This window comes from Saccopteryx leptura, chromosome 6 (assembly GCF_036850995.1).
Source record: "Saccopteryx leptura isolate mSacLep1 chromosome 6, mSacLep1_pri_phased_curated, whole genome shotgun sequence".
Classification (NCBI taxonomy): Eukaryota; Metazoa; Chordata; class Mammalia; order Chiroptera; family Emballonuridae; genus Saccopteryx; species Saccopteryx leptura.
Window position 1 is genome coordinate 78972874 of NC_089508.1, and position 17841 is coordinate 78990714.

Genomic DNA, 17841 nt, shown 5'->3' on the forward strand with positions numbered 1-17841 from the left:
TCATCTGCTTCTCCACCCCTCCCCCTCTCCTTCCTCTCTGTCTCTCTCTTCCCCTCCCGCAGCGAGGCTCCATTGGAGCAAAGTTGGCCCGGGCACTGAGGATGGCTCCATGGCCTCTGCCTTAGGCGCTAGAGTGAGTGGCTCTGGTCGCAACAGAGCAACGCCCCAGATAGGCTGAGCATCGCCCCCTGGTGGGCATGCCGGGTGGATCCCGGTGGGGCGCATGCGGGAGTCTGTCTGACTGCCTCCCTGTTTCCAACTTCAGAAAAATACCCCCCCAAAAATAAATAAATAAAAATAAATAAATAAATAAATAAAATAAAAAGCGGCAGTCCTGGCCGTTGAGGCTGGTTTGAGCCCCAAACTCTAGATGCGGCAGCTGAAACTGGTGATGGGCGGCCACTGCCTGCTGCTGCTGTGGCTCAAACCTGCAGGGGAGTGCTTTCTGGCAGTCTGGCAACTGTCCACCCAGAGGCACTTTCCTAGGACCGGGGACCGCGGTCGCCAGTCTGGCTCTCAGTGGCTCCTTCAAAAGCCTCGAACCCTTGCAGCCTACTCTCCAACTGGATGCTTAGAAAATGTGGGCCGAGAAGAGCGGTGCACGTCTGAATTCTAGGATTTCGATCACGCAGCTTGGGAAGAAGGGACAGGCCCTGGGGTTTTAGCATCGCCTGGGGGCGGGACCACACGCGAAGTCGAGGAAAGGGTCGAGGAGCTGCAAGACCGAGCTCAGCGGGACTCCCAAGTTATTCACTGAGAGGGGCTCTCCTGGAGAGAAACGTGCAAAGGCATCAGCGGCACCCCGCGGGGGCTTTGGCGACCTAAGCGGGTTGAGGTTGGCTTACCCGCGCTTCCGTGCTGGGTAGGGTTGGGGCGTGGCGGCGAGAGGTCAGGCTCGCCATTGCGAGGTTCCCTCTTCTAGGCCTTTCCCAGTTAACATCCTGCCCCTTCTCCCAACCCCGCTGTCTCGTCTCCCAGTCTTCTTTCAGGAGCCATTCTCTGCTCCAGCTTGGAAAATTCCAGGCTCCTTTTTAACCTGGGACTTCTAGCTCCAAACCCCCAGGACCCTAAGGTCACGGCATAGCCAGAGGCTTGGAGCCATCCTCTCCGCTAATTCCCTGAGGTGAGCTCCAGAATTCTTCTTCCGTTTCTACCTACTATTTCAGGCCCTGGCTGGTGGTCTACGATTCTTCCTTTTCTCCCTGCTCCCAGACCCCAAGGGGCCTTGGCAGTGCTCGCCTGCAGGGCCAGCGGGCGGCACGAAGCCCACACAAACACTGCGATGGAGCAGACGCCGGCAGCAGGGTGGTGACAGTGGGGGCCGCCGAGCCTCTGAGAAGCATGCAGCTGTGGCGGGTGCCAGGCCCGGGCTGTCCCTGTAAGTGCGGAGCACAGACAGAGATGGATGGTTACCTGTGGTAACCTGTGGTAGGTTACCTCCTACCAGGGGGAGGAGGGGCACCTGCGCGCTACATTGCGTCTCAGGGTATTCCACAGTGACGTGCGGCCCGGACGACCTTGACTGTCCCTTCTTCCAGTGAAACTCAGGGGAGGGTGGCAACAGTTCCCACAGTGAGCCGACACCTAGGAGCCTGTTCCCGCCAAGCAGAGGACTCGTAACCTGCGGGGGAGCCCAGGGGTGGTTTGAATCTCCTCCCAACCCGTCTCCATTAAGCATCCTAAAATACGTGTAAAATCTAATTTTATGGTGTGCAAACCTAGTCTCCCACCTCTTCAAAATCGACTATGGCTTCTAAGTGCCTCGGATAAGAAAGACTGGAGCCGCCTCTCTCAGCAACCGCCGCAGGCAGGCGGCCCAGGACCCAAGGTCGCGGCTGGGCACTCAGCACCCGCTGTCCGCAGGGTCTCAACTTACGAAGCCGCGGGCGGCAAAGGTGACAAGAACCACGTGCCACACAGGCGCATGGCGTGTTCCTCTCTGCCGTCTCCTCCCTCGGTCGCAGGGAGCCACGTTACGTCCTCGTGGGGCAGCAGGGAGCCACGTTACGTCCTCGTGGGGCAGCAGGGAGCCACGTTACGTCCTCGTGGGGCAGCAGGGAGCCACGTTACGTCCTCGTGGGGCAGCAGGGAGCCACGCCCACTTCGCGGTGAGCGGAGCCGGTGGGAAGGGGCGCCTGCAGCGCCCGGCGCGAGGGCTGGGGGGAGGCAGAGAGCGCTCCTTGGTGTTGACTTCGGCACTGCGAGGGGAGTACCAGGGGCCCTACCGATCGGCGCCTCCCCCGTACCCGCAGGGGAGCTCGGAGAACCAGCTCGTCTGCCTCGGAGTTTCGGGCGGCTAAGAAGCACGCGGCAGCAGATGGGACAGAAGAGGTCCCGGGGCCGCGGCGCTGGGCGGTGGTGGCAGCAGGGCCCGCTAGCCTCCCCGCGGGGCGCCTCCGCCCCACTGCTCAGCCCTGGGATCCACAGCCTTTTCTCGCGGGCGCACACACAGCAGCTCTCCGTACGGGCCTCGGGGTCCCCGAGTCCCTGGGTCTGACTGGGAGCCCCTTTCCTTACTGCAGCCGCAGGGCTGGCAGCCCTAGCCCACCGCCCAGGTCCTCACCTGACGGCTGGAGGGCGCGCCTTGGCGGGGTAGCGGCGCGCAGGCAGCTGGAGCAGCAGCTGGCGGCGGCTGGAGGAAGTGGTCCGGCCTACCTGGGGAGGCAGGACCGAGGCCGGACTCAGGCCGCCCGGGAGAAACTGGAGGCCCACTCCACCGCGTCGGGGAGTGGCAGGAGAGGCGGGACGCCAAGTGAGGGCGTTGTGCCTCAAGGAGAGGGGGACGTGCTCCCCATCCCCGCTGTCAGCCATGCTCCTGTAGCTTTTCAGGTAGAGGGGGCGGCTGGAAGCTGCTGGCCTCCTCTCCGCAGGCTGGCCGCTCACTGCGGGTGAGGGCGGAGGGCTGCCAGTGCCGGCAGTGGGCTACCCTCGGCTGGGCTGCAGCGGGCGGCTTCGGAGGTAGTGGCACGGAGACTACCGGGGTAGGTGTGTCCTTGGGGAGGGCAGCTGGGCAGTCCTCAGGGTGAGCTGGGTTTTCTCATGGAGGCGGTCATTCTCAAGTGTACCTGGGGCCAGGGGCCAGGGTAGAAGTTGTGGGGAAGGCATGGAGAACTGCCTGCAGGAACAGCCTCTCTACACCCTGGGGCTGAGAGGTCAAGTCTAGATCCACTCCAGTTTTGGAAACTCTAGTTTCTCTCACTGCTGGTGATGGGGTATGTGTACCACCTGCCCAGGAAGTTCAACTATCAAAACATTGTGTGCTGCCCTGGCCGGTTGGCTCAGCGGTAGAGCGTCGGCCTGGCATGCAGGAGTCCCAGGTTCGATTCCCAGCCAGGGCACACAGGAGAGGCGCCCATTTGCCTCTCCACCCCTCCCCCTCTCCTTCCTCTCTGTCTCTCTCTTCCCCTCCTGCAGCCAAGGCTCCATTGGAGCAAAGATGGCCCCGGCGCTGGGATGGCACTGTGGCCTCTGCCCCAGGCGCTAGAATGGCTCTGGAGGCAACAGAGCGACGCCCCAGAGGGGCAGAGCATCGCCCCCTGGTGGGCGTGCCGGGTAGATCCCGGTGGGGCGCATGCAGGAGTCTGTCTGTCTCCCTGTTTCCAGCTTCGGAAAAATGAAAGAAAAAAACCCAAAAAAACATTGTGTACTGTGCCTGACCTGTGGTGGCGCAGTGGATAAAGCCTCGCTCGACCTGGAAATGCTGAGGTTGCCAGTTCAAAACCCTGGGCTTGCCTGGTCAAGGCACATATGGGAGTTGAAGCTTCCTGCTCCTCCCCCTTCTCTCCCTCTCTCTCTCTCTCTCTCCTCTAAAATGAATAAATAAATAAAAATAATTTTTAAAATAATTAAAAAAAACCCACAAAACATTGTGTGCTGTGTGGGGCTCAGCCTCTGACCTGCCCCATGCCTAATTCTGCTAGAGTTGATGTCTAGAGGGGACATGAAGTTTCTTGAGGCAGAGTCGGCAGCACCTGATAAGACCTTATCCCCAGCCCTCCAGGCCCTTCTAAAGATCCTGCCCATGTATGCCTAAACCTCCATGAACTAATGTACCACCTGCCCAAACCAGGGCCAGCCATCACCTCTGACTATGCATGGTCTGCTCCAGCTGGCCCAGGACATAGCCCTAGAGGGAAATAATTTAATTCACAGGTCGGGAGTGATCCTGGCTCAAGGGACCTCCCTAGCCCAACTCCCTTCCCAAGAAAGAGCCCTTCCACATGAGTTTTATGAAAGTAGATAGGAGCCAGAGATTGAGTTCTGGCAGGAATCAGTTCTCAGCCTTTTGACTAAGATCAAGTGTAAGTTCTGGCAGGGTTTTTGTTTGTGTTTGTTCGTTTATGTGTCAGTCACAGCAGAACTTTACTTTTTTAGGGGGGGATCAAAGCATTTTATTGAGGGCCTCCGGGAGAGGGTGGAAAGGTTGGAAAGACCACAACATCCGACGTCCTCGACCCGGCCGTGATCACAACCATGGCCTCATTTCCACATCCTCCCAGCCGCCGAAATTTTTTTTTTTTTTAATCCATTGATTCTTTTTTTTTTTTTTCTTAGATGGAGACAGAGAAACAGGAAGGAAGAGAGATGAGAAGCATCAACTCATAGTTGTGGCACTTAGTTGTTCATTGATTGCTTCTCATATGTGCCTTGATGGAAGGGGGGCAGGGCAGCTCCAGCTGAGTCAGTGACCCCTTGCTCAAGCCAGCAACCTGTGGCCCTCGGCTCAATCTGGTGAGCCTGCGCTCAAACCAGTGCCTTGACCTCGGGGTTTCAAACCTTTGAACCTGGGACCTCAGCATCCCAAGTTGAAGCTCTGTCCACTGCACCACCACCAGTCAGGACATTAATTGATTTTTTAGAGAGAAAGGGAGAGGGAGAGAGAGATAGAAAAACATCTATCTGTTCCTGTATGTGTACCAACAGAGGATCAAACTGGCAACCCCTGTGTATGGGGACAGTACTCCAACCAACTGAGCCACTGAGCCATCCAACTAGGGCAGGGTTTCTTGTTCTTTTGTTGTTGTTGTTTTTCTGCCTGACTCTTCAGGGACATTGCTGCTAGGAACTGTCTGCTGAGCTGCACTGGACTCAGACTACTGAACACAATCGGGGACTTTGGGATGGCTAGAAATATCTACAGATGTGAGCAGAGGCGGATTTAACGGCGGGCACACCAGGTACGCGTCCTGGGGCCCTGACTTCTGAAGGGCTCCGCGAACCCTAACTTTACACTTTTTTCTAATGACACCAAGTTTGATTTTATATGTGCAATTTTAATATTAATAGTACATAATATTTTTATTTATTTATTATTTTTTTTTTAGATTTTTTATTTATTCATTATAGAGAGGAGAGAGAGAGAGAGAGAGAAGGGGGGAGGAGCAGGAAGCATCAACTCCCATATGCGCCTTGACCAGGCAAGCCCAGGGTTTCGAACCGGCAACCTCAGTGTTTCCAGGTTGACACTTTATCCACTGCGCCACCACAGGTCAGGCTTTTATTTATTTTAAAATATGGTTAACGTGTATTTTTATTTTCCCTGTCTTTTTATTTTTGACAGAGACAGACAGGTCAGAAAGAGGGATAGATAGGGAAAGACAGACAGGAAGAGAGATGAGAAGCATCAATTCTTCATTGTGGCACCTTACTTGTTCATTGATTGCTTTCTCATATGTGCCTTGACCAGGGGGCTCCAGCAGAGTGAGTGACCTCTTGCTCAAGCCAACCACCTTGGTCTCAAACTGGTGAGCCTTGCTCAAACCAGATGAACCTGCACTCAAGCTGGTGACCTCGGGGGTTTCGAACCTGGGTCCTCTGAGTCCCAGTCCAAAGCTCTATCCACTGCACCACTGCACCACCGCCTGGTCAGGCCCTTGACTTTTTTTTTTAAGGGGCCTAATATTTTCTTCTGCACCTGACGCCTCAACCAACCTTTTTTTTTTTTTTTTTTTAAATTTATTATTTTATTTTATTTTATTTTTACAGGGACAGAGAGAGTCAGAGAGAGGGATAGACAGGGACAGACAGACAGGAACGGAGAGAGATGAGAAGCATCAATTCTTCCTTGCGACACCTTAGTTGTTCATTGATTGCTTTCTCATATGTGCCCTGACCTTCAGCAGACCAAAGTAACCCCTTGCTCGAGCCAGCAACCTTGGGTCCAAGCTGGTGAGCTTTTGCTCAAACCAGATGAACCCGCGCTCAAGCTGGCAACCTCGGGGTCTCGAACCTGGGTCCTCTGCATCCCAGTCCAACGCTCTATCCACTGCGCCACCGCCTGGTCAGGCGCCTCAACCAACCTTAATCCGCCTCTGGATGTGAGTCCTGGAGACGTGGGGAAGGCTGCTGCTTCAAGGGGGTTTCCCAGCAGCCCCATTACATTTGAATCACTCATCACACCCCTCCTCCCTCTTGTAGAGCCAGTCATTACCACAGAGGGGTCTAGGCTCTGCTGCTGGTCAAGTGGATGCCCTAGAGGCCTTCCTAGAGGGCATCTTCACACCCAAGACAGGCTCCTGGTAATACCAAGCCCTCCTGCTTCCCTGTCTCGGGCCACCTCATGAGAGGGAAGGGGAGGCTATCCCTGATGGGCTTTATTCAGTTACCCCCTCTCATGATGCAGGTCTTTTGGGGTACTGCTCCGGAAGATCTTCTCACTGGGCTGTGTCCTACCCTAGATGCACCAACCAGGAGGTACTGGACTTTATAGTCGAAGGGGGCAGATGGACCCTCCCAGGGCCTGTGTGAGTATGGAATGCTGCCCAGGGAAAAGGGTTCTTCACAGCAATGGTTGAATACAAACTTCTGCCTTTCCCCAGGTATATTGTGACCCAGTATTGGCAGCACCAGACTGAACTCTGCCCTACTTTTGCCAGCATCTCAGAGCATCTTTAATACTGCACTCAGGGGTGTCATACTGGTCAGGAGGGAGGCCATAAAACAACATTGGTCCTCTTCTTCCTTAACCTTCCATTACAGGACCCTGATGTGCTGAATTCACCTCTGCCAATGAAGCTAGGGCTCACACTGGAGGAAGAAAGGGCTTCCACATTGGAGGGGAGCCGGCTTTTGAAGGGCCTAAGATCCCCCCAGGCCCAGAAGCTGAGTCTGGAGATCTTGAAGAGCTGGGAAGGGAGCCTCTTTGACCCCAGGCTGCCCTCTGGCCTCAAGCTCCCCAAATCCAGGGGACTCCAACCTCATAACATTTGGAATCCCACCTATGGCTGCTGTGCCTTAGGAGCCCTGAGGGTGAGGCATTGATGCTAGCAACAGTTCCTTCCTGCACTCCTCCCCAGGCTTCTAGCGGCTTGTCATTCCAGTTGCCCCACACCCCCCACCCAGTTTGTGCTGCATGCCAGGGCCTGTCTCAGGGCTGGCCTGCACCCCTGGACTTTCCATCCTGGAAACCAGACCCAGGCCTCCCAAGGAAGAGCCAGGTGACTCCCAAACTTTGAACTCTGAGGTCAGAGGCTAAGCCCCTACCACAAGGTGAGGGTGGTGAGTTGAAACTACCTCCTACAGGAAGCTTTTACTGGATTGCTCCTCCCTTATGAGCATCCTTCATCTGGGCAGTCCCCACCCCTACAGCTGTCTCAAATAAAGAGCTCTTCTCATATCCTCCAGTGATCTGAGTAGGCATGAGGGATGACTAGGAATTGATAAAGAGGGGACCTGAGTAGGGAGGAGATGAAGCCTGAGTCACCAAAGCTGGTGTCTTTGAGTTTTATTGGGAAGGGGAGTCCATTGTAGTGTGGGAGTTTAGATCAACAGATCTAGTGCGTGCGAAATAAAATTAATTATCTGGCCTCTCTGGGGAAGTACAGAGCCTCCTCAGAAGAGCTGGGCTGAGGAAGAAGCCCATTGTCACAGTTTACCTCTCCCACCCAGGAAAAATTGGTGTCATTGGCTCTAGGACCACTTGGGTTTGTATGGAACAGTCTTGGTGCATGCAGTGCATTCCAGTGGTTGGCATCTGGTCCTATAGGACCCTGTGAACCGCTCCAACCTCTGGGTTTGTCTCTCCCTGACATGCACAGCAGGGACAAAGCCTCAGGTCCATCTGTCAGACCAACCGGTCTGCATGGGAAGAGGGGCCTAGCCTCATCTCTGGGCCATGCTGGCCAGGATGCCAATGAGATTGTCCAGTCCCAGCAAATAACCGTCCTCGCGGTTGCCCTCCTCCCAGGGCCTCCGATGGTCCAGAGTCTGGCCGTCTGGGAGGGGCGTGGTCTTGCCGAAGTCGATGAGCCACACACCAGCACGATGGCAGTGATCATGCACGAAGAGCAGCGAGCTGCCAATCACCTGCGAGTTCCACGTGGTCAGGCCATGGCCCTTTTGCTGAGAAGCCCCCCGCCCTATTCTCGTGTAGTTCTCACAGACCACAGACCCTACCCATCTTACCTCGTGCCTCCTAAAGAACTCTGAGACCTCCAGGGTGTCTCGGATCTGCTGCAGGCGATTCAGATACCTCCTCTGGACAGGGTAGGATAGAAGAGGAGGGCAAATTAACTAAACACTTACTGAACCTCTGCTAATATTTGGGGCCATGATGCATGCCCGGCTAGGTAAATACCATTGAGAAAAACACAGGCCCTCATGTGGTGCGCAGAACAGAAGGGAAGGAATGTAAAAACAATTACATCACAATGATAAAATGCTACGATGGGGGTCACATAGGCGAGGGCACTAGACATGATGACCTGGGGGCACCACTGGCCCTCAGGCTTCCCAACAGCTCAGGGTTCTAGAATCCGGCGCTCACCAGTACTTCTGCATCCCCTTGCACAAACTCCTCGAAGACACGCGTCACTTGCTCCCGGCTTCGAGTGGTCTTGAAGTCTGTGCTGCAGGATCCATCGGCTTTCTTTTTTAAAAAATTGTTTTAAAATTTATTTTTATTGATTTTTAGAGAGAAAGGAAGGGGGTCTCTGCTTGTTTCACTTATTTATGCATTCATTGGTTGATTCTTGCATGTGCCCTGCGCAACTTTGGCGTTTTGGGGTGATGCTCTAACCAACTGAGCTAGCCGGCCAGGGCAGGATCTGTCACTTTTCTTGAGGTGGGACAGAAGTGTCAGGGGACCCATACCCGCCCAAAGGGAGAGGATCAGTTACAGCAGTGGTACTTTCCTGGACATTAGAGGCCAGAATCAGGGAGAAGCCAGAGGGTGCTTATTCAGGGAGGTGAGGAACTGACTTGGAGGTTAGACACCACTGCGTGGGGCTGGGGTGGGGAGGGGCGAGGCTGTGCAAGGTGAACCGAGCCTGGCTCACCTTGATACCCTCGATGCGGAAGCCGAGCGTGGTACTGGAGCTGATGCCTTCTCGCCACTGCATGTAGCGCGGCTTGGTGACCGCGCGCTGAGCGTGCTCTTCCTCGGTGGGCGCCGCAGGGTCCACCGCCAGCATCTTTTTGTACATATCCTTCCGCAATTTGGGCCGTTCACGGGCTTTGGTCAACTCTTCTTCCAGGTAAGTCCTACGAAGGCGCAGGCAGAGGCGGGCTATGAGTGGACTCACACGGGGATCTGGCAGAGCACCACCCTGGGCCCCGGACACACGTACCTGATGCCCATCTTGCAGTCAAGTACGCAGGGCCCATCGAAACCGTGGAGCAGGTCCTGCAACTGCAGGTAGCTCTCCCCGTCGCGCTCCACCACGCCATGGAAGGCAGGTACACAGCTGCGCAGCGCGTCGGCCATCAGCTGCGCCAGGCAGTAACGCTCCGGGTCGGAGCTTCGCTTCAAGATCAGCCCGCTGGTGCTTGCAGCCTTGAAACTTCCTGCAGACCGGAAACGGCGCTACCTAGTCCCTCCCTACCCCAGGTACCCACCCACACCGCCCACACCTGCCCGTGCTCACCCGTGTGCCCAGCCAGCTGCACCCAGGAGTAGCGCTTCTTGAAAGGGCTCATGACGGGCAGGTTCACCATTGTTCGGATCTTCTGCCAGTGACTTTTCTGAAAACAATACGGTCTGGGTCCGCAAGACAAGCGGCGTCTCGGCATTAGAAAAGCCCTCCCTCTTCTGGAACAGGTATTTGGCCCGCCCTGCCCCACCGCAAGCAGCTAGAGCCCGGTGATTCATTCATTTGTTCACTCAGGAAAGTTTATTGTGCGCCTCTATGTGGACACTGAGACGCACTCACTGGTTGCTGACAGATATCCATTTTCCCGAATGTGCTGAAAACAGTCCCAGACTTAGCTACTAAACTGCTCTGTCGGGGTTTTAGAACTTTTGTGAGCGTGAGAATCACCTGTTTAAAAATGCAGATTCTTGGGTTTACCACAGGGAAATTCTGTGTAGGTCTAGGGTGGGACCAAAAATTTGCATTTCTACCAATGCCTCAGGATGTTTTGAGGCCTGAGAAACAAGCCTCTGACCATAAGTTTCTTCATCAGTAAAATGGGGAAATAACTGCCCTCACTGGGTTGTTGTCGGTAGTGAGGTTTGAATGTGACAGGCTCTCTCTCTCCAACCTCATTTCTTTTTTTTTTTGTATTTTTCTGAAGCTGGAAACAGGGAGGCAGTCAGACAGACTCCCGCATGCGCCCGACCGGGATCCACCCGGCAAGGCCACCAGGGGGCCACGCTCTGCCCCTCAGGGGCGTAGCTCTGTCACCACCAGAGCCACTCTAGCGCCTGGGGCAGATACCATAGAGCCATCCTCAGCGCCCGGGCAATCTTTTGCTCCAATGGAGCCTCGGCTGCGGGAGGGGAAGAGAGAAACAGAGAGGAAGGAGGGGGGAGGGGTGGAGAAGCAGATGGGCGCTTCTCCTGTGTGCCCTGGCCAGGAATCGAACCCGGGACTTCCGCACGCCAGGCCGACGCTCTACCACCGAGCCAACTGGCCAGGGCCCAACCTCATTTCTTGGCATGAAGCAGACGCTGGGCAAATCTGGGTTGTTGATTCATTCACTTAGGGGCCATAGGTTCCTCTCATTTAGGGAGATGGACAATCACAGAGACAAACGTTTGCAAAGGCCCAGGGCAGAGAGGCCAACCTGGCAGGGTCTGAAGGAAGAATGGCCTGGGGTTTCCCCACATCCTCTGCTATCCTTCGATGCAATATCATTCCTCACCAGTTGACAAGACCCAGAGCACCTTTGGCTCTAATCTGGTCCTAGAAACCTGAGCTTTGAAAATGGGATGCAGAGCTGAGAGCCTGTCATCAAGGATGAAACTGGGAGGGAAATGTAGATTTTGGTATACCTCTCGCCTCATAACCACTGCTGCTGGCCTCCACCCAATCCTGAGAACATCTCATTCTCTGAACTTTTACTCTTCCCACCCCAAACCCATCATTCCTATGTCTACAGGTTTGTAGTACACAGGTTTGCTCATCCAAACTGTGTGTCTCCTGCCTCCTCCCAGGGTGTCTGCTTTTAGAGAAGTTACACAGGGCTGGACCCCAGGAATCCAGCCTCCCTGATGGGGGGGGGTCAAAGAGGGAGAGGGGAACTCAGGTAGTGGCCTAAGTAGGGAAAGGCAGCTGACCATTAGCCCTTTCCCATGTGGAGGAGATGGGGGTTAGTGACAGAGCACTGGGTGGGGAGTCAAGATTTGGTCCCAAAAAAAATAAAAGAACTGGTTCCAGTTCTGTTCTGTCACTTGAGTCCAAGAAGAATTTTATCTGTGTGAGTCTGTTTCCTCTGGGAAGACATAGTGGCTGTCATAACATAAGCCACCATTTACTGACCGCCTACTGCATGCCAGGCACTTCTCAACCTCCACAAGCCAGCGTTGCTCCTGCTTCCCTACTGCAGTCCCTACATGGCGCACTGGGGTGTGATCACGTGGCCAATCCCCAAGGATCTAGGGGTGTAGCCAGAAGCAGCCCACTAGAAGTATGACATCTCTTTCAAAACTCCCTTTTTTTCTCTTTAAATACATATAAGGCTTGTATTATGCTGCATAATAACCCAAGTTTTATTATAAAACTCTCCCACCTCCAAATCCTCAAATAAAATTCTTGGAAGATGTACGTGCCATGTGTATTCAGCAGCACCACCCTGTACTCTCTTATCCCACTCAGTTTGAGAATCATGATAATAATACACATACACGGACAGCAAGTGCATGGAGTGGTGGCATGATTGCCATTATACAAAAAGAAATCAAGGCTCAGAGGAGTTAGCATGCCCTCACTTCCTGCCTCCAGCCTTCCAATCCCTGGTTAAAGCTATTTACCAGCCCAGCCCATTCTCTGTGTTCCAACTGCCCCTGCAGGCTCCAAAGTCTATGCTACCACCCCGATTCCCTTTGTGGGTCAAATGAGAACCCCACAAGAGAAGGAGCTTTGTACTAGGTGAAGCAATTTGCAGCCACAAAGTGGTATGCTTTGATCACTGGGGAAACACTGAGACTGCCTGGGGACCCCTCTCTGTTGGCTGGACACCTTTACTGTCATCCAAAGGACTAGGTTTAGGCTGCTTTAGGGGCCTACTGGCAGACTGTGGCGGACATTTGGACCAGAATGGAATTATTCAGAGGATACATATATTTCTGTAGCCACCTTCCTGGAGGAGGAAATCAGCTTTAGGTCAACGAAATGGGAGAACTGCATCATCCTTTCTTCTAGGATCATGTGGGAACAGTGAATGGGGCTGGAAAGTAGAAGGTGGGCCTGGTAGAAGAGTTTTTAGCACCCACAGTCCTGGACTACTGCCACTTGATTGATGTGTGTTAACAGCATCAACTTGCTCCCAAGATGATGTAAAATGGGGTCATCACCTACCCTCCCCACCCCAGTTTTGAGCAGATCATGTCAGCTGAAAGCAGAAAAGACAAAGGCTGGTTCCAGCCACGCAGGTTATAAAGGGCTTGAATAGCCATTATGTCATATAAGCCCTCCTGGTAACTCCCTGAGATTGGTATGACAGGATTTAGCTCCCCTGCCATTAATGGATATGGTCAAACATGGAAGGAGTTGATACGAGTGTCATGGAACTCATTGCCATCTTCCATCTTAGGGAGCTACCTGCCCTATGGGACATAACACATATAAAGATGCACATGCCCAAAAAGGCTCCTGGAGAAACATTCTTTGGTGGGTGGGGTGATGATTTAGGCACAAGAACAACAGCAGGAAAGATATTTTTGATCAGGTAAGGCTTTTATTGTATGGATATTAGAAAGCAGGTTTATTAAGTTACAAAGTGAAATCTACCTGAAAAGAGGGCCAAAGCCCAGCCTACTTCCCACAGAAATCTGGGAAACCAGCTCACAGCCAGACACTACTAGAGCATCTTGGGCAAAAAGCCCAGGAGTGCTGACCTGTGTGTCTTTACTGAAGTCACAAGAGGACCCTCTGGTAATTCCTCACAGCTGGGGCTGGACAAAGAGCATCTCTTTGGCTGGGTTGGGCTGGACACTTGCTTCTGACTCTCCTTTATCTAAACTCCATTTGGAAGCCCTGCTTCTTATATCACACCAGATACTCAGTGTATCTTCTGCCAGAATGGATTCTTTGCTCTGCATTTGATATTCATCCCCATACTTCCTTTTTTTCTTTTTTAATTGACTTTAGAGAGAGGGGAAGAGAGAGGAAAAATATATCCAGCAATTTGTTGTTATAGTTATTTATGCATTCATTGGTTGATTCTTTCTTTTTTATTTATTTTTTTAGGTGAGAGGAGGGGAGATAGTGAGGCAGACTCCCACATGCACCCTGACAGGGATCCACCTGGCAACCCCAGCTGGGGGCTGATGTGCTCCAATGGAGCTATCCTCAGTGCCCAGGGCAATGCTTGAACCAATCAAGTCACTGGCTGCAAGAGAGGAAGAAGGAGAGAAGGAGGAGAGGGAGAGGGAGAGAAGCAGAGATGGTCGCTTCTCCTGTGTGCCTTGACGGGAATTGAATTCTGGACTTGCAGATGTCCATAAGCCGGGTCAATGCTCTATCCACTGAGCCATCATCAGCTAGGGCCTATTTGTTGATTCTTGTATGTGTCCTGACCAGGATCAACCAGTAACCTTGGTGTACCTACTGGAATAATGCTCTAAACAACTGAGCTACTGGCCGGGGCTCCATACTTCCTGACTCCCACTCTCTACCTTCATCCTTCCATTCACTGGCTGAAAGTTTCTAACAGTCCGGCCCCTCCCCATTGCCCTATCAAACTAGCACTCCCTGTGGTGGTGGTGGTGGTAGTAATGGTGGTGGTGGTGAAAGCAATCAGTTTAAATTTATAAAATCATTTGCACTAAGGTATGACTGACCCACGACTTCACTCTCCCAGGGGCATTTACTTTTTAAAAAGGAAGTCAGTTAACCTAAATTCTGCTCTATAATTAGTGAAAAGTGAAGTGTAGGAGTTCTGGGTCCAGGACAGGATGGCATCCAGGTCTCCTTATCCTGGAGCCCTGAGTGAAGAGAACCAAATGAACAGGAGCCAAACACCCTCTCTTTCGCTAGAGCAACACCCCAAAATTGTTTTAAAATTTGTTTTAAATTCTTAGGCTGGAAAGGCCTAAGAATACAGTCATGCCAGCTGCTTTTAGGGATAGGCCCCCAACTCACCCCCTCCTCCAGCCTGTATGGGTTTCCCTATCACTTTTCCCTGTACTAGAGGAAAGTCAGAGAGGGAGGCAATCTGTCCCGTCCCAACTGCCCTGTGGGGAGCCCAACTCCAGGCTCTGGGCAGGCTGTCCTGGGCTCCCAGGAGGAGAAGGGGAAGGACATATGTGCCAGGCAGAGGCAAGGTAGAGCCTTCCCACACCTCCTTCTGCTTTGGCTATTCCCTTATCTGCCCAGGCCCTAGCACTGCTGCAGTAACTTCTCCTAGGTGCATCCTTTACAGTCAGCCAGCCCATGGGCTCTGCTTCCTGACTGGAGAAGCCCTAAAGGCAGCCTGGGCGGGCGCACTATGCGGCTCCCCGACCAGCGGCAAGGCAAAGTCCGAGCCAGGCCCTTCCACTGGGACGCAGGAGGCCTCTGTCAACAGCCCCCAGCTTATCTGCAGCCGCCGTGGCTGTTTGCCTTCGGGGAGGCCCTGGCGGGCTGGGGGTTGGGAAGGCTTGAGAGACTCCGCCTTGGAACTGGAAGGACCTTCAAGCAGCCATCTGCTCCAGCTCCTGGCTGTCCCCGGGACGGAGAGGCCCAGGGTGGGAGAGGCCGGTCAAAGACGCCCAGGGCACAGCTGCGACTGGTCCCTGGAGTGTTGACCCCAGCCGGGCTGCCTACGTTGCACACGGGCTTGGGCCGCGGGACCTCCTCCGCCCACGGACACTAGAGGGAAACGGGGTCTGCCATCGTGACGCCCTTCCTCCTGCGCCTGACTCTCAGCTGTCAGAGATTTGAGCGGGGGAGCCTTGGACCCAGAACTACTGTTCCGGATCTTCCCAGGAGTCAAGGAGGGTGGAGTCCTTTCACTGCTCCACATTCCACCTCCTTGGAAACCCCTAGGCGGCACCGCCTCCCTACACTGGCCAGGATTGCATTAGGAATGGTCATGGGTCAGGAGCACCCTTACTCCCGGTAGAGGAGAGAGGGACGCCCCGTACCCTACACCTGGCAGCGGGGTGTGTTTCTATCCTATGAGACTTTTTCCCCCCTCTTGTGTCACAAACCATGCCGCCCTCTGGGTAATTAAGTCGCAGGGGATAACTGAGTCACGGATCCACTGCAAGTCGTTACAGTGTCTCCCACGCCTTGTCCAATCCGAGCGTGCGGCGGAGTCTAGGTTCAGCAAGCCGGGGCCGCGCCTAGTGCTTCCCCACAGCTCCCAGGCAACACCAGCATGCGTCCGTGGTTCTCACTGCCCTTCTTGGGAAGACCAGGAGCCACCAGAGCCTGTGGAGCGCCCTGCGCCTCTCCCTCAGCTCCAGGGACACTTGCATAATGTGGATCTAGAGCAACTTCTTCGCATTGGCCATGAAGAGTTATTTAAAGTATTTGGCCTTCGTTTAAACAAGGGGCACAGGACGGCTATCCTGGGTGCGGCACACCCCTCAGGGACAGGCACTGGGAATGACTTCACCGCACCCTGGCCTGGATTATTTGAGGGTCAAACCAGGCCTCTGACACCAGAGGAGGAGATTAACAGGCTGATCACGCCCTTTCAGCCTCAGTTTACCCTTCCCTGCCATAATTAGGAGCAGTAAACCAGGAAGGGGGCGGCATCCTGTTCCCTGCCAGAGCTCCCAGCCCCGCGCTCCTCTCCTCTTTGCGTCCACGCCTAGTGCGGGCGCCGGGAGCAGACGGCGGCGGTTCCCGAGCAGAGCCTGGAGTGCCACTCCACTCCCACTCAGGAGAGGGAAACCGTGGCAACGGCGGGGGTGGGGCTGCGGCGCGGGAAAGGGGGCGGTGAGATTAGGAGACTCGTTCGCCCCTTTCTTTCACAGAGTTTGAGGGGCAAGGCCAACCCCTCTGATCCCTCAAGCCCATCATTCAGCCGGCAGATCACTGCTCACTACCCCACCCAGTCCCCGTGGCTGGTCGCAGACTCCTTCTCACTCGCCTTCTTAGACTCGCCAAGGACCCTCCTGTGAAACCCTGGTGAGAATTGTCAAGGCGACAGGACCACCTGGCTCCTCCCTCCAAACTCGATGCCCCCTGAGTAGTAGGAAAGGGCCCTTGGCGGAGGGAACTTAGGGTAGGAGTGGGACCCCAGAGAGCTCGGAGCTGGGTGCCCCGCGCGGGCCCCCGCGCCGGGCGCTGGCCCCGCCCCCGCGGCCCCTACCTGACCCACGTCCACGCTGGCTTCCAGCTGCACGTTTCCGCGGCTTCGACTCTCGCTGTCGCTCAATAAGTCGTCCTCCGAGTCCTCGGGCAGCGACGAGGAGCCAGTGGAAGAGAGCGACGAGGTGGAGAGGCGGCGCGGCTGCTGCAGGTGCGACGAGCCCACGGCTGGAAGCCAACCACCCTCCGGCTCGGGCGGCCCGGGGCTGGCTGGGGGTACGTCCGGCTCCGGCTCCTCGGCTGTCACAGTCAGCTGAGGGATCACCGGGGCAGGAGGAGCCCGCGGAAGCCCATTAGGGACCTTTCCCCCACGCCGCTTGGCCCCACGGGCCCGGGGCTGCGCGGCGGCGGCGGCGGCAGCGACCGCGGCGCAGCGCGCCTCGAAGAGCAGGCGTAGCTCCCCGACACTCCGGCGCGGGGCCCGCTCCAGCCCGGGGCTGCAGGGCTCCGCGCCTCCCGGCCGTGCCATGCCCGTCGGGCCCCCGGGCAGGGTCATTTCACGGCACAGGAGCCGCAGCGGATCCCAACAGCCCGCGGCACCGCGGGGACTGGAGACGCTCGGCGCCCCCGGCTGGAGACGGCCTCGAGGCGGAGCCTGCGCTCTAGCCCGCCTGGGCCCCGCCTCGGCCGCGCCCCCCGCCCACTTCTTTCACTTTCACAGAAAGCGCGGGACTCCAAGGGCCCTTGGCAGGTGGGGAAGGCTCCCTGTGCTGCTCCGGGTATCCAGGAAACCCAGACGTCGTGGACAAAAAAATCAGGGCCTGGCTGTTGCGGCCTCTCTGTGCCCGCCCTCGGGTCCTACTGCTTTCTCTGACATGGGGAGGAGAAAGATTCCTCCCGGTGGCTCAAAGGGCCCTGACCCCGCAGGGGTAGAGCTAGTCCTCCTCTTGCTCTTCCAGCCAGCCCCTCAGGCTCCTTTTTTTTTTTTTTTTGTATTTTTCTGAAGATGGAAACGGGGAGGCAGTCAGACTCCCGCATGCGCCCGACCGGGATCCACCCGGCACGCCCACCAGGGGGCGATGCTCTGCCCCTCCGGGGCGTCGCTCTGTTATGACCAGAGCCATTCTAGCGCCTGGGGCAGAGGCCAAGGAGCCATCCCCAGCGCCCAGGCCATCTTTGCTCCAATGGAGCCTTGGCTGCGGGAGGGGAAGAGAGAGAC

At 55.3% G+C, this 17841-nt stretch overlaps 2 protein-coding genes across 2 annotated transcripts; one reads left to right on the forward strand and one right to left on the reverse strand.

Annotated features, from left to right (window-relative positions):
• The first annotated feature begins 370 nt into the window (after positions 1-370).
• On the forward strand, positions 371-7260 carry LTK (leukocyte receptor tyrosine kinase). Its single transcript, XM_066343630.1, is given in 14 exon segments — positions 371-451; positions 1213-1418; positions 1965-2108; positions 2253-2829; positions 2871-2981; positions 3866-3945; positions 3947-3973; positions 4069-4152; positions 5048-5142; positions 6420-6470; positions 6473-6518; positions 6623-6661; positions 6663-6743; positions 6819-7260. Coding segments are annotated over 14 exon segments (2064 nt in total).
• Positions 7261-7706: 446 nt separating this feature from the next.
• ITPKA (inositol-trisphosphate 3-kinase A) lies at positions 7707-17250 on the reverse strand. The gene is made up of 7 exons (XM_066341497.1): positions 16684-17250; positions 9864-9960; positions 9567-9783; positions 9276-9480; positions 8765-8866; positions 8404-8475; positions 7707-8304 (listed from the first exon to the last, which is right to left on the reverse strand). The coding sequence occupies exons 1-7, from the start codon at positions 17176-17178 to the stop codon at positions 8101-8103; spliced, it is 1392 nt and encodes a 463-aa protein (XP_066197594.1). The 5' UTR covers positions 17179-17250; the 3' UTR covers positions 7707-8100.
• Positions 17251-17841: the final 591 nt, after the last annotated feature.

Coding starts and splice junctions, on each gene's coding strand:
- ITPKA (XM_066341497.1), bottom strand. CDS start 17,178: ATGACCCTGCCCGGGGGCCCGACGGGCATGGCACGGCCGGGAGGCGCG. Junction 9,784..9,863: donor GCAGCTGGCTGGGCACACGG/GTGAGCACGGGC, acceptor TCCGGTCTGCAG/GAAGTTTCAAGGCTGCAAGC. Junction 8,476..8,764: donor AAGGGGATGCAGAAGTACTG/GTGAGCGCCGGA, acceptor TACCCTGTCCAG/AGGAGGTATCTGAATCGCCT.